General features: G+C 43.6%; 2 protein-coding genes across 2 annotated transcripts in view; both read left to right on the top strand.

Annotated features, from left to right (window-relative positions):
• LOC307168281 (GDP-L-fucose synthase-like) overlaps nucleotides 1-16,451 on the top strand; it is a 553,698-nt gene that overhangs the window by 55,656 nt on the left and 481,591 nt on the right. The window lies entirely within an intron of this gene.
• On the top strand, nucleotides 4,808-7,784 carry LOC307168589 (C-type mannose receptor 2-like; the record flags this gene model as incomplete). The annotated part of the gene is made up of 3 exons (XM_079888705.1): nucleotides 4,808-4,823; nucleotides 6,920-7,258; nucleotides 7,423-7,784. The coding sequence occupies 3 exons, from the start codon at nucleotides 4,808-4,810 to the stop codon at nucleotides 7,782-7,784; spliced, it is 717 nt and encodes a 238-aa protein (XP_079744831.1).

The following is a 16,451-nucleotide window of genomic DNA, read 5'->3' as shown; positions in this document are numbered from 1 at the left end:
GTTTGTCGACCTCAGAGGGTTAATAGCTTGCCGCCCTCTCAAGACCCAGTACTGTCTCCGGAGTTCCGCATACACTCTTTCTGTGCCTGGGTGCAATAAGCGTTCATCAAAGTCTTTAATGAGGAGCTTTGTTGCTGGATGCCGCGAATCTAGCACTATGGGGTGAATCTGTTCAACATTTGGGCTTTCCAACCTCCGTAATCGTCCTCCAACTCTGATTACATTAGTTACTGTATCCCACTCTGGAGCAAGACATATTAGTCGACTGTGGTTTGGTATTGGTTTGTGTGTTTTGAGGGCTATGGTCTCCTCAGGGAAGCTCTGAGCCTGACACTTCCTCAGTAGGATCAACTCTGCTTCACGAGGATCAATAGGCTGGATGTTTGCAGAATCATCTGTCAGTTGTTGACATACCTGCCGAGTGGCTTCCACTAACTCTTTCCAGGTGCTGAACTGAGTGGCATCAGGAAGGGTATGATCTGATTCCACAGAGGTTAAGCAGCAGATAGTGACACCTTTCAGTTCAGGTAACTCTTCTGACCTTGCCGGTTCAGGTCTCTTTGGCCAGTGCTCAGGACTCAGTTTTAGAAATGACGGTCCCTGACTCCAGCGCCCAGGAACAGTAAAACTTGGGAGTGGTTTTCCTCTAGTGATGTCATCCGCTGGGTTTTGCTGTGTGTCCACATACCGCCAAGCAGTGTGCTCTGTCAACTCCTGGATTTCTGAGACTCGTGTTCCAACAAAGACTTTGAATCTACAAGAGTCGGACTGAAGCCACTCCAACACTGTTGTAGAATCCGTCCACAGAATTGTCTGCTGAATTGTGAGAGTGATCTCATCTTTCAGAAGCTTCGCTAGCTGTGCTCCTGCTAATGCTGCGCAGAGCTCCAAGCGAGGCATGGACTGTTGCCTCCTGGGAGCAACTCGGGATCTGGCCATGACGAAAGTGGTATGAACGGCATCTTCTGTGTACTCTACCAAGTAAGCCACAGCCCCATATGCTCGTTCTGATGCGTCACAAAACACATGGAGGTCATACGCCCGTTGTACATCATTGGGCACTGAAGAGTAACAGCGGGGAATTGTTATGGTGCTGAGATACTTTAACTCACGTTCCCATGTGTCCCAGGCAGTGTGAAGATCTTGTGGCAGATTCGGGTCATCCCAATCTCTTCTTTTGGACCATAGTTGTTGAATGAGCACTTTTGCTCGTGTGGTGAAAGGCACAATGAACCCCAATGGGTCATACTGCGTTGCTAACACTTGATAAGCTGTTCTCATTGTTAATGCAGCATGTTCAATGGGACGATATTGGTATCCCAATGTATCAGCTGCACAGTTCCACCTGAGACCCAAAGTTGGCTCCATTGGATCAGTCCTGTTCTGTTCAAGCCATTGTTCTGCAGCTGAAGACCTTGCTTCTGTGGGTAGATGTGAGATCACAGATGGCTGGTTGCTAGCCCATTGTCTGAGGTCAAAACCACCCGTTGTAAGTAGACTGCGCAGTTGATCAACTGTAAGCTTGGCCTCAGATGTGGTTGGAAAGCTAGCCAGATAGTTGTCCACATAAAAACTCTGCTGCACTATCTGTAGAGCTCCTGGGTAACTCTCTTGGTTATTGCGGGCATGCTGTTGCACAGCAAAAATGGCACAACATGGGCTGCTAGTTGTACCAAATGGCAAGACTTGCCACTCATAGATGTCTGGACAGTTCTCAGAGTGCAGATCTCGCCAGATGAAGCGGAGAAGCGGTCTGTCCTCAGGCAGCAAGCGGACCTGATGGAACATTCCACGGATATCTGCACTTACAGCCACGTGATGTTGACGGAATCTCAAAAGAACGCCCAACAATGATGGGCCAAGTGCAGGCCCTGGCAGCAACTGATCATTCAGAGATAGGCCTTGATACTTGAATGAACAATTAAAGACCAATCTCGGTTTATCATTGTGACACACCAGGTGGTGGGGAATATACCAGACCTCCTCTGACTTGGTGACTTCTTCAGGTTGAAGTTTGGTAACATAGCCTGCCTTAACAAGCTTAGTAATCTCACCAGAGTATACAGCAGCTTTGTCGGGGTCTCTCTGAAGTTTCGTCTTGGTACTCCTCAGACTAGGCATGACAGACTGGATTGTGCTTGTGAGTTTTGTAACACCAGGTTTGCGCAGAAGGGGGGTGGCATAACGCTGAACATTGTCTACCTGAATTCTCTGTGTTCTGCATTCGAGAAGTTTAACTGCTTCTTGATCTTCCCTGGATCGAACCACCAGTTTCTCATTTCGATAAGGCAGGATGTCAAGTTGCCATAACCGCTCAACATTACGGTAGAGCAAGTCATTGGGACAGGTGGTTGCCACGAAAAGACACTCATGCACTGAGCTGTGGCTTGTGGTGCTCTCCTCGGCCCCTTGTAGGGCCCACCCAAGGGCTGTGTGCACTGCAGCTGGACCACCTTTGGTTCCTTGACGGACTGGCTTATCTGCTGTGATAAGATGGACATTGTCTGATCCTATCAGTACCAGTGGACGTACATTTTGGAATGACTGTAATGGGAGCCCTCTGAGGTGGGCATACCGTCTCTGAAGTCTCTGCACTGGATATGATTGCTCTACTAAGTCCAAACCTGAAGCTGTGAAGGCCCCAAGTATCTGGAAGCGGCTCTTTGGTTCACTTTTCGGAGAGATTTCCAAGTTAATCTTGGACCCAGAAAGGTGAGTGATGTCAGATCGTACTGTGCGTAGAGCCAGAGTTTCAGGTTCACCCTTCAACTGAAGCATTTGTACTGCCATTGGTAAGATCATGGTTCGCTGTGCTCCGTCGTCTAGTACAGCGTAAGTCTCCACTGACTTGGACTTGCTGTGTAGCAACACTGGAACCACTTTGAGAAGCACTCTGCAGGTCGCACTAGCAGGTGTGAGGTAAATCCGACTCTCTGACATACCTGCTGTGTTTATTGGATCATCACGTGCTATGTGGTGAAGCACTTGTAGATGGATTCCACCACAGTCACTGCATGGCTTTTTAAGGTTACACATCTCTGGTTCATGTAGTCGTGCACATCGCCAGCATCGCTTTCCATCAGAAATCCACTTTTGTAGGTCTGTGACCGACTGCTCTTTGATGTTGTCACAACGTGTGATGTAGTGCTCTTTACTATTGCAAAAGAGGCAGTGTACCTTGAGTGGTTTCTTTTGTTTGGGCTCTTTAGGATGGGTAGAGGGCGCAGTCTCAGCGGAGGAGGCACCATGATAAAAAACTACACTTGGCCCCTTTGGTTTAGCTGAGGGTTTCTCTTTCCCAACCCCTGGAAGTTTCTCATGCTGGTAGCGCTGCACTAATCGAATCGACAGTCTCTGCTGCTGTGCTTTGACTTGTAGCCAACCGGCAAAGTCCTGCAGATTGTAGGGGTTAAGACTTATAGAGTTGAGCTTCCCCTGCTGTTGAAGGAACTCAATGAAGCCATCTCGTAGATACTTCGGCAGCTTGCTAAGTAGCCGGTCCACGTGTGAGCAGCAGTTCAGCTCCATCCCTCTGGATCCCTCTAATGACAGCAGCATACTGACCAAAAGATGAACTCTTAAGGCAAAGCTTTGAAAGCTGTGGCTATCATTGGGCTTTACATCTGGTGATGTAAGGATGGCTGCTATCTCACTTTGAGCCAGTTGATGTGGCTGACCGTACTGTAGCTGAAGGGCTTGCATAGCTGCTGAATACGGATATGGATGATGCCGGCAAGACTGCCCTATCATTTGAGCTTCAGGCAGTTTAAGATGCTCCAACAGTACATGGTATTTGTACTTCTCAGTTAACTCTGGGTAAGGCTCAAGCAAATTGTCAAACGCCAGCTTCATATTAGCAAATTCCCTTTCGCTGTCACTCGTGAAGTCAGGAATTTTAGGTTTAGGGGGACTATGCAATGTCCGATGAGGTATATTACCATCTGGTGGAACTGCAGTCTGGGCTGGCATGAGCTGTGGTGCGGCTGCTGCAGTGTTCACTGAAGGGACTAAACCAGAGACCACATTTTGAGAGGGTAGATAGCTGAATAAAGTGGGTGTGTTCACCGGCTGTATCTGTGTTGCAAGATAGCGGTGAGGTGCCATAGAATGCGGATAGACAGGTGCCGGCGAAATTAGCTGTTGTGTCTCAAGGGGCTGGAATGTTCGTTCAGCTTCGTAAGTTACAGCTCGTTCTTGATTGGGCGGAACTCTGGACGAATGAGAGGGAGCAGGCTCATATAGTTGTGGTAATTGTGAGTGATGCGAAACAGGAGATGCCATGCCAGACGAGATAGGGGAATACTGTAAACTTGTAGTTTGTGGATGACTTCAGATGAATCCACAGTTGCGACTTTTCACCTCTGGTTCAGGATCAGTATTTGTTATATGTAACCTTTCCTCTTGTAGCACTGTGCCTTGTGAGAGTAAGGGTGGAGGGCTTACATAGCTAGAAGGTGCAGGTGAAGATTGTAGCGATGATGCAACAGACTGTACCTGTTCATTGTCCTCGTTTTCCTGTTCCTCCCTCAAGAATGATTTAATGTGCTCCATCATCTTGTCTCGGCGATGCTTTCGTTTCTTAAGCCGATCTAATTTCCGGAGAAGATTGTCCATTTCAGCTGTCTCCTCTTTCTCCTTCTCGTTCATGGATTCCATTAATTTATTTAATGAGTCCATACTCAATAAGTCTGCTTGACTTGGACTGGGCGTGTCTCGACGCCCACCTTGGCTGGAGTCTGCATTTGCTTGACTTGTATACACTGCGGCTGCTGCTCCTCTCTGCTCATCTGACTCCCTATGAACAGGAATGGAGGAAAGGGCAGGTCGGTGATGGAAGTCAAGTATGTAATCCTCAAGGTGCCTTGGGGCTTGGCATAGCCGTGATGGTCTAGCTTGAGAAGGAGATGTTGGTTTGCCATCTGATGACATTCTGAAGCAGTTAAGGATCCGGCTCGAAGGACCATTTGTTGGGGACTGCCCCACTGATGCCGGTTTTTAAGGGTGTTAACCACTTCAGTACTCTGATCAGGGAGTCTGAGTCATCAAATTTCTTTCCACCATTTATTTAGGTACAGGGTTTCACCATATACACACTGATGCATTGGAGGTAGTTTTTCGTCAATAACCTTTGCCCTGCACTTGACGGTGCTGCACAGGTGGAAAACTGCGTCACATTCTGTTAGCTCTGCATGCATAACCAATAGCGCAACACTTACGCCGAACACGTATCATAATAAAAGTCGCATCTTGCATATTTACATAATACAAGCTCTTACCGAATATAAAGGCATAAGAGACCAATAAAAGTAAAGAATTCACAACAGTCACTTATTTGCTTTAAAAAGTATTTTAAAGTGTCAATGACGTCATACACATGTACGACCAGAGATACTGCTTAACGGCAATCCTTCACTCACTCTGGTGCTTTCGCGCTCTGCACTTTCTTTTCTCTCGAGGCATCGACAACACAGCTGACACAGGGAAACACACGTGCTAGAAGAGTTTTTGTTTTGTTTGTTTCTGGTCCCGCTTCGGATGACACGATGCCATCAAGCGGGATCTCTGGTCGTAATCAGTCCTTCACTAACCAATCAGCGTTCATTAGCAGAATGCTAGCGTGTTATGGACAACAACAACTCAACCTGTAAGAAATCAAAAGGACATAAGTACTTGTTCATTCAACTTTCGACCTAAAACCCATGTTGAACTTGCAAAACCTACAATCAGATCTGAGATTTCTCAACGGCAATCGGGTGAAAGAGACACATTTAGCCGTCTAGCCCCATTGACTCCCATTCATTTTGCACTCATGGCGATCGCCCCCAGTGGAACTCTGGTGGTACTACAACCACAATTCGGTACACCAGGGCTTAATAGGGAGTGGGCAGGCTCTCCGTAGACGGGCTCTGACACTTTTCAAAACAAAAAACATGGCGGATCGAGTAAGCGCATTCAACCGCTCAGGGAAAATATGTGTTTGTTGGAGGAGTATAAATGACGGAGACGGAGTATGTTTTTATGTTTCCACTGTTCGATCGCGCCCGTGCCTCTCTCTCTCTGACACACACACACATTTCAGCATTGCAATCTTGACATCGCAGCCTGTTATTATGCAGCATTCACACCAAACGCGAATAGAGCGTCAAATTCGCGTCTATCGCGTCTAGTTCGACGCTTGAACATTTTGAATCCATTCGCGCGTCCAAGGCGAAATGTGTACAGTCTGTGTCATTCCTATTTCTCACCCGTGCACAGCGGACATTGCACAACGCACACACACTTTGCTTCTCTCATCTACACAGACGCAGCAGTTCTCATTTTTGCAAATCATACATAATTACAAGGCAAAATATTCCACACGAGGGAAATCGTTGTGTCCATGAAGATGTGAAAAAATAGGCATAAATCTAGCTTACACATTTACCCAAATTATTATACGCCTGTTTAACCGAAGCTAATTTGGGTGTTTCTCTCCATCCCCAATGTCACTTCTCTGTGTTTTACGGCCCTGACGAGAACGCCGGTCTCCTCGGCTGTGAACCGCTCCTGGCAAATCCGCCGTTATAATAGCAATCCGCCATGGAACAAGTGCGCCTGCTCTTAAAGGGAATGTGAGATGAGGTTTATTTCACGTTACGCCCAAACCACACCTATGAGTAATGAAGCGACTTCAGACCAACACATTTTAGATTTGCCCACAAAGTTACTTGTGTTTCGCGTTTGATACTTGCATTTCAGATCGTTAAAATAGGGCCCTTGATGTTAGCAAAATCATCATTAATACAATTTGTAATATATCATCAGCTGTAGAAACAGTCTTTGAATTACACGTGTCTCTGATGCTTCGCTGCTTCACATTAAAAACCATAACGCAGAATAAACTGATTCATGAATATGTTTCCATTTGTTTTTCTTAAAGTGAACACAGGACTCGTCTTTGTCAATCAGACGAAGAACTGGAGAGACGCTCAGAGTTACTGCAGACAGAATCACACTGATCTGGTCAGTGTGAGGAACCAGAATGAGAATCAACAGATTCAGAAGTTCATCAATGATATTCACATATCTGACGTCTGGATGGGTCTGTTCAGAGACTCGTGGCAGTGGTCAGATCAGAGTAACTCCTCATTCAGAGACTGGGCTTCTGGTGAACCTAATGGTCCAGGTGTTGATAACTGTACAGCGATTGGACCAAACGTTCTGGGTCAATGGTATGACGGCACTTGCAGCTCCCAACTTCGTTTTGTGTGTCATGAAGGTGAGCAGATCCTCACAAACACACACAATCCATCCATCACCTCCAGATATCTTAAAGTTCACACTACATGTCTGGCATGACAGATTCCTCCACAGTGTTTGTTCTGCATGTTGTTTTTGATCAGTCTCTCTCTAGTTTTTGCTTGTGGTTTGTTTTGTGTCCAGATAAACTGATTCTGATCAGAGAGAATATGACGTGGCCTGAAGCTATGAGATACTGCAGACAGAATTATATGGATCTGGTCTCAGTTCATTCAGACAAGATGCAGCATCTTGTGATGAATGTGGTTAAATGTGCGTCTACTGAGGCGGTGTGGTTGGGTTTACACAACTACTGCCAAATGAACATGTGGCTCTGGTTGAGCGGAGAGATCGTGTGCTATCAGAACTGGGCACCGGGGAACGGAACGACACCGGAAAACTGCAGCCTTACGAAGAGAAAAGGAGCAGTTCAGTCTGGAGGAGATCAGCGCTGGATCAGCCTTCCTGAGAATCACACACTCAACTTCATCTGCAGCAGATCTTAGGAGAGAGGAGACGTCAATGTTTTTGTGTTTACTTGCATTCTTTATTTTTCTTATTCACTTTCTTATGTTTCATTTGTTCTTTAGTAATTTCTGAGTAAATCTTCTAATTATATTTTAATAGTCTGTAATATCTCTCTGTGTTAATTATCATAACATAATGCGATCTTATTAAAGTTTTCTGACATCACTGAATATTCTTTGAACACACTGAATAGATGTCTAAAATACTAACACAATATATGTGTGTTTTAAGAATCTCTTTGCATATCTGGTGTGTTTATGTGTCTTTTATGCAAAAAGATTCTTAAAACACACATATATTGTGTTAGTATTTTAAGAATCTCTTTGCATATCTGGTGTGTTTTTGTGTCTTTATGTTTTTCACTAATCTTATCTGTATCAATAACTGTTGAATATGATTCTGTGAGCAGCAGCTCTTAAAAATAATTATTATTCGTGTCTCAGGAGAATTAAATCTGGTTTATTCTTAGAAAGGCAGAAGTGAGTCAAGTCAAGTCAAGTCAAGTTTATTTATATAGCGCTTTTCACAACACAGGTTGTATCAAAGCAGCTTCACAGTATTAATTAAAATAATACATCATTGTTTGTTTCTATTGGAAAACGTCCACGTTAGGTAATGCTGATCAATAGTATTGTTGATTGCTTAATTAAATTAAATTAAATATCCCCAAATATCCCCAACTGAGCAAGCCAAAGGCAACAGTGGCAAGGAACCGAAAAACTCCATCAGGTGACCTAATGAAAAACAAAAACAAAAAAAAAAACCTTGGGAGAGCCCAGGCTCAGTCGGGGGCCAGTTCTCCTCTGGCGTTTATGAACTAGAGGTCGGATTTAACTGTAAGATTAAAAGTATTATATGAATGCCTGGCTGAAGAGATGCGTCTTTAATCTAGTTTTAAACTGGGAGAGCGAGTCTGAGCAATGAACAGTATCAGGAAGACTATTCCAGAGTTTTGGAGCTAAATGTGAAAATGCTCTCCCTCCTTTGGTGGATCTGGATATCCTAGGTATGACCAAAAGCCTCGAATTTAGTGATCTTAAAGAGCGCAATGAATTATAGGGCGATAGAAGATCCGTTAAATAGACTGGAGCTAAGCCGTTTAGGGCTTTATAAGTCAGTAGCAATACCTTATAATTAATACGGAACTTTATAGGTAACCAATGTAGTGATGATAAAATTGGTGTTATATGATCATATTTTCTTGATCTAGTTAGAACTCTAGCTGCTGCATTTTGGACTAACTGTAGCTTGTTTATTGAGGATGCAGGACAACCAGCTAATAAAGCACTACAGTAATCTAGTCTTGAGGTCATGAATGCATGAACTAGCTTTTCTGCATCAGAAACTGATAGCATATTACGTAGCTTAGCAATGTTTCTAAGGTGGAAAAAGGCTGTTCTTGTAACATATGAAATATGATTTTCAAAAGACAGGTTGCAGTCTAATATAACACCCAGGTCTTTTACTGTAGAGGATAAAGTAACAGGACATCCTACTATGTTAAAGTTGTATTGTGAGAGGTTTTGTGGGCGTTTTTTTGAACCGATGATTAGTACCTCTGTCTTGTCTGGATTTAATAAAAGAAAATTGCGCGTCATCCAATCTTTTATATCTTTAACACACTCTGTCAGTTTAGATAATTTAGCGTTTTCATCTGGCCGTGATGAAATATAGATTTGTGTCATCAGCATAACAATGGAAACTAATTCCATGTTTCCTTATAATATTTCCAAGTGGCAGCATATATATTGAGAATAACAGAGGGCCTAACACAGATCCTTGCGGCACTCCATAGTTTACTGGAGTTATGATCGATGTTTCTCCATTTAAATAGACAAAATGGTAGCGGTCAGATAAGTATGATCTGAACCAGTTTAATGCTTGTCCTTGAACACCAGTATAATTTTGTAGTCGATCTAAGAGTATTGTGTGATCTATAGTATCGAACGCAGCACTAAGATCAAGTAAAACTAGTATTGAGATACAGCCTTGGTCAGAAGCTAAAAGTAAATCATTTGTGATTTTAACGAGCACAGTTTCAGTGCTATGATGCGGTCTGAATCCAGACTGAAACTTTTCATAGATGTCATTTTCTTGCAAGAAAGAGCCCAGTTGGGCGGATACAACTTTTTCTAGTATTTTAGACATAAAAGGAAGATTTGAAATGGGTCTATAATTTGTTAGATTATGTGGGTCTAATTGTGGTTTCTTAATGAGAGGTTTTATAACTGTCAGTTTAAATGTTCTTGGAACATAACCTAAAGTTAAAGATGAGTTAATAATATTGAGGAGAGGCTCTTCCACTACAGGTAACACTTCTTTCAGTAGTTTAGTTGGTATAGGGTCTAATAAACATGTTGTTGTTTTAGATGAGTTGATAAGTTTATTTAACTCTTTTTGTTCTATAGTTGTAAAGCACTGTAATTGTTCTTGCGGGGTGATAATTGAGGCTGAATTATAAGGCGCGATTGAGGATTGAACGTTTACAATTGTGGTTCTGATGCTTTCTATTTTCTCAGTGAATAACTTCATGAAATCATTACTACTAAACTGTAACGGGATATTTTGTTCAGGTGACGTCTGTTTATTTGTTAGTCTAGCCACGGTGTTAAATAAAAACCTTGGATTATTTTGGTTATTTTCTATTAGTTTGCGGAGGTGCTCAGCCCTGGCCGCTTTTAGGGCCTTTTTATAACGTGACATACTGTCTTTCCATGCGATTCTAAAGACCTCTAAATTAGTTTGTTTCCATTTACGCTCTAAATTACGGGTTTCTCCCTTTAGAACATGCGTAGTATTGTTGTACCATGGTGCTTTACTTTTCTCTCTGACCTTTTTTAATCTAATAGGTGCAACAATATCCAATTTTCCAGAGAGAATGGTACTCATAGTGCTAGTTAATTCCTCTAGTTCATCTGTTTGTTTGGGTTCACTGAGCAGCTGAGACAGATCAGATTAGCAATTTGAAAAATTATCTATGGTGGATGGAAGGATTGTTCTGCCTGGTCGATAACGCGGCACAGCATGATATATTACAGGAGTACGTAATATGCAAGTTACCATGTAATGGTCAGTGACATCATCACTTTGTGGAATGATATCTATATCGGTTGGATCGGTTCCATGTGATATAATTAAATCGAGTGTATGATTAAAACGATGAGTTGGTCCGGTAACGTTTTGCTTGACCCCAAAGGAGTTTAATAAATCTGTAAAAGCAGCCCCTAATGCATCATTTGGATTATCTACGTGTATGTTAAAATCTCCAACAATTAATGCTTTATCGACATTGACTAATAGGTCTGAGAGAAAATCTGCTAACTCTTTTAGGAAATCAGCGTAAGGCCCAGGTGGTCTATATACGGTAGCCAAGGCTAGAGATAATAGGGATGTTTTTCTAACATCCAAGAGCGTAACATTTAGTACAAGTACTTCAAACGAAATAAACTTATAACCCGTTTTCTGAGTAACATTGAGAATATCTCTATAGATTGTTGCAACACCGCCGCCCCGACCAATCAGACGGGGCTCATGCTTATAGGAGTATCCTGATGGAGTAGACTCATTTAGACTGAAATAATAATTTGGTTTAAGCCAGGTTTCAGTAAGGCAAAGTACATCGAAGCTATTATCTGTGACTATTTCATTTACAAAAACTTAGCCTTAGGTGTGAGTGATCTAATGTTTAGAAGACCTAGCTTTAGAAATTGTTTTTGTTTACTAATAGCAACATTTTCTGTTTTAATAACAATTAGATTTTTCCTAGATCCTGCAGTAGATTTATTATTTGATCTCACTAAACGAGGAATAGACACAGTTTCTATGCAATGTTCTACACTAGTATTTATATCAGTTAAATTGGTGCAGCAGAGACTATGATTTGGACTTTTGGTTACTAGTCAAAAGGTATTTAACATTTTGGAGATGTTATCCGACAGAAGATCCGCTCCGAATCTGCTTGGGTGTAAGCCATCAACACGGAAAAGCCTAGGACGCTCCCAAAACAGATTCCAATTATTTACAAAGAGCAGTTTCTGCTCATTGCACCATGACATTAACCATTCATTTAGCGCGAATAATCTACTAAACTTTTCATGTCCTAGTCGGTACGTGGGAAGCGGTCCTGACACGATGATCGTTGTTTCAGGCGATGTGCTGCGTACCGTATCGATCAGAGTCCTGAAGTCTTTCTTCAGAACCTCCGTCTGGCGCAGCCTGATGTCGTTCACTCCCGCGTGCAGGACCACAGTTCCGACGCGCTAGACCTGACTCGCGTCTTCCACTGCGGAATCATCCAGGCTTTGTGGTGGCGTGTTGGAGCCGGAGTGAACGAGACCATGGCTGATCGCGACCTCGGCGCTCGGGACCAATGCTGAGAAACGCACGGAGTAGACGAGGTCGGAGTCAGCGGGTTAGTAACGTTAATCACTGATTTGTGTGCATCGGCGCGTGATGTTTCAAGAGCTAAACGCCGGTCTCTCAGCTCGGCTTGTCTCACTAAAAGGTCGTGGATCTGTTTCTCAACAGCTTCCAGCTCAGACTGCAGTGCGTGCAGCTCAAATGTGTCCTCACCTGCACCAAAAGGTAGACTACTTACATCTGATATATTCGCCATTTTAACAGATGGACAGTAAGTTAGCAGCGACGCTACCAGTGATGCTATCAATATTAATACTAATTTATGACTGAAGTCTTGGATATAATCCGTCTTTTTAGTGGTACGGGTGTAGAGTAGACGCATGATAGGCGAAAAAATGTTTGTTTGTAAGTGAGTGTGGAGAAGACGCGTTCAGCCGTGATCCACAGGAGTAACCTATAAGAGTATCCGATGTTGGATCACTAATAGGCTTGAGACGCGTCTGCTCAACAGTCCGCGTTGTAACTATGAGGTGAGGAAAAGTAGAAAATGTTCGTTGTAAGTGAGTTTAAAGAGAAAAATCAAGAATTATAAATCAATCGATGGAACTCCAAAGACAAAAACGTACTCAATAGATTCAATAGAGTCCTGGATCTAAGATGTCATCACGTGGAACCCATGAACGTTCCTCAGGACCATACTGCCCTACAAAGGCAAAAAACCTTAAGTCGCTAGAGTGTGGAACTGAGAAAAATGACTTTAAAGATTTTTAGTTGTCCCGCCAAATTAATTATAGGTAGGACACTGGAAATCTGGCAAATAGATGTTTTAGTAATGGAAATTATATACATAAAAAAATCTTGAGCTCAAACTTGACTTTTGACCACTATTTTAAAGTTACTGTACTCTGCCTTTGTATTGTCAGCAAATAGTGAGAAGTCATGCCAAGGCAAAAGGCAGTAACTTCCACATTATCAATATTTAGTTGCTGATCACCATTAACAAAATTATTATAGTAGGTGTGATAGACCATACTATCACACCAGTACTCAGGTCATTACACTGGCTGCCAGTTACTTATAGGATTGATTTTAAAGTATTATTACTAGTATATAAATCATTTAATGGCCTAGGACCTCAATACATTGCAGATATGCTCACGGAATACAAACCCAACAGATTACTCAGATCATTAGGATCACATCAGCTAGAAGTTCCAAGAGTTCACTCTAAGCAAGGAGAGTCTGCTTTTAGCTATTATGCCAGCCGCAGCTGGAACCAGCTTCCAGAGGAGATCAGATGTGCTCCTACATTAGTCACATTCAAATCCAGACTCAAAACACTTCTGTTTAACTTTGCATTTAATGAATGAGCACTGTGTCACTGTTTGTCCGACTGTTTATCCTGTGTCTTATTTTAGTCTTTATTCTAAACTGTTTTAATTATTTTTAGTTCTTTCTTGTTTCTTTATTTTAAACTGTTCTTTATTCTAAAATGTTATAATTATTTTTAGTTCTTTCTCGTTTCTTTATTTTAAACTGTTTTGTATATTCTTATTTCTTCTGATTATTTTTAATAGTATGTAAAGCACTTTGAATTACCATTGTGTATGAAATGTGCTATATAAATAAACTTGCCTTGCCTTGCCTTGCCTAGTAACACCTGTATAAAATCTATTGATCATGGCATTTATTTTGTGTGATTTACAATTATTTATAGCCATCTACTTATTGCTATCCTGTGCTTTGGTTGCATTCTGATGGCATTATTAATACATTTGACATGACAAAATACCTCCTATTAGTCCAGCGTTGACTCGACTGCGTTTAGGGCGGGGCTGAAGGCGAAGTTTTGGCACTCTGCCAGCTAGTTTGCCGAGCTTTAATTCTTGGTTGTATTCATCTGATACGGCAATGTGTAACGTTTTTCTGTCAACTCTGCATAATCCTTCGCGATCGATATCGCACGTTTGTCGATGGAGCAGACCATACTAAATGTTCTGACCGCTCTGAGGACATCAGAAGTTAGAGCGACTGATGGCAGCTGTACAAAGTACACAGGCTACACCGTAATTTTAATTTTAATGGACATTAAAACAAAGGCAGATAACTGTACAATCTGGTAGGTAGCATTATTTGATTGAACACCGGCACAGTAACTTCATATTGACGCGCGGCTGAACAAAGGCAGAGCACCGTAACTCGTAATTTGAGCGTTCCAAAACAAAGCCAAAGAGCGGTAACTGGTGTTACGGTGTTCTGCCTTGGTTTCTCAAGGGCTTTTGGAAGTTACTGTTAAGACAAATCATTATTTTCTCGAAAAAAACGGAATTGATTCAAGATACTTATCCATATGATAAAGAAGGTCTTGAATGTGCCAAAAATATAAATAACTCATTTTCGACCAAAAACGAAGTTGCGGTCTTTTGCCTTTGCACGGCAGCATAGTCCTCCCAGTCGATGAGATATTCAATCCGGGGACCTCGTCGCCGTGAGTCCAGGATGGTGCGAACTCAGTAGATGGGATCTTCTTCGACTAGGTTGGGAGGAGGAGGTACGTCGACAACACCAGGATCTGTGGGAGGAGAGGTGACAGGATCAGTATGAGGTTTTAAGAGTGACACATGGAAGGAAGGTGAAATTCTGTATTGAGGTGGTAAATTGAGTCTGTAGGTGACCTCGTTGAGCTGCCTCTGCACGGTGAAAGGACCAATATATCGAGGACTCAGCTTACGGCAAGGCAGGCGGAGGCGGATGTCCCGGGTTGACAGCCAAACCTTCTGTCCAGGTTGGTACTGCGGGGTCGAAGTACGGTGACGGTCAGCTTGAATCTTGTGCCTCTGCACTGCCTGCTGGAGGTGCACGTGAACCGAGTCCCATACCCTCTCGCTCTGCTCGAACCAGTGGTTGACAGCTGGAACCTCCGAGGGCTCATCCGACCAGGAAACAGCGGTGGTTGATATCCCAAGATGCACTAGAAGGGGATGAGCCCTGTGGTGGATTGACGGAGTGAATTATGTGCGTATTCGGCCCAGGGGAGGAATTGGCTCCAGCTGTCTTGGTTCCGGTGGCAATATGATCTCAGGTATCTCCTGATCTCCTGGATCTTGCGCTCAGTCTGGCCGTTAGTTTGAGGGTGGTAACCTGAGGAGAGGCTTACGGTGACTCCCAGGAGTTTGAAAGAGGCTTGCCACACTCTGGATATAATCACCTGGGGACCTCGATCAGACACTATGTCTTCAGGAATACCGAAGTTGCGGAACACATTCTGGAATAGAGCCTCTGCGGCTTCGAAGGCAGTGGGCAGTCTGGGTAGTGGAATCAACTTGCAGGCTTTCGAGAAACGGTCAACGACAACGAAGATATAGGTGTGATTTCTTGACTTGGGAAGATCGGTCATGAAGTCAATCCCAATGTGTGACCATGGTCGATGTGGAATAGGGAGTGGAACCAGTTTGCCTTCTGGGAGCTTCCTCGGGGTGTTGGTAACGGCACACTGAGCAACCCTTAACGTACCGGGAGATATCCTGAGGCATGGAGGGCCACCAGTATCGCTGACGTAGGAGCGAGAGGGTACGCCTGCTACCTGGGTGTCCAGAGCCCAGAGAGGTGTGAGCAGAGTCCAGAAGGGCTAAACAGAGAGTAGGTGGTATGTAGAGGAGCCCTTCTGGACCTCCCGGCGGAGCAGGGTTGGTAAGATTTTCTTGGGAGATTTGCTCGATCTTCCAAGTAATGGGACTGACGATCATGGCTGGAGGGAGAATGGGTTCCGGATGGGTTTCTTCAGGAGAAGGATGATGAAGTCGAGAGAGTGCATCAGCTTTACAGTTCTTGATGCCTGGGCGATATGTGACGGTGAAATTGAAGCGGGTGAAGAACAACGCCCAACGAGCCTGGCGTGGATGCAGTCTTTTAGCCTCTCTGAGATATTCTAAGTTGTGGTGGTTGGTAATAACTTCAAACTTATGGTTTGCTCCCTCCAGCCAATGTCGCCATTGTTCAGCTTAATGGCGAGCAGTTCTCTATTACCAATGTCGTAGTTCTGCTCCGCAGAGGATAGCTTCTTAGAATAGAAGGCGCATGGATGGAGTTGAGGAGGATCACCCTGCCACTGGGATAGGACCACTCCGACACCAGTAGAGGAGGCATCTACCTCGACGATGAAGGGGAGATCTGGATTCGGATGAGCCAGGATCGGAGCGGTCTGAAAAGCTTCTTTTAGCTGCTGAAAGGATTTGGAGGCTTCTGGGGTGAAGGACAGAGACTTGGGCCAGCCTTTGAGGGTGGAA

This window comes from Squalius cephalus (assembly GCF_949319135.1).
Source record: "Squalius cephalus genome assembly, chromosome: 12".
Classification (NCBI taxonomy): domain Eukaryota; kingdom Metazoa; phylum Chordata; class Actinopteri; order Cypriniformes; family Leuciscidae; genus Squalius; species Squalius cephalus.
The sequence above is the reverse complement of the archived record's forward strand: the minus strand, read 5'-3'. Positions and strand labels throughout refer to the sequence as shown.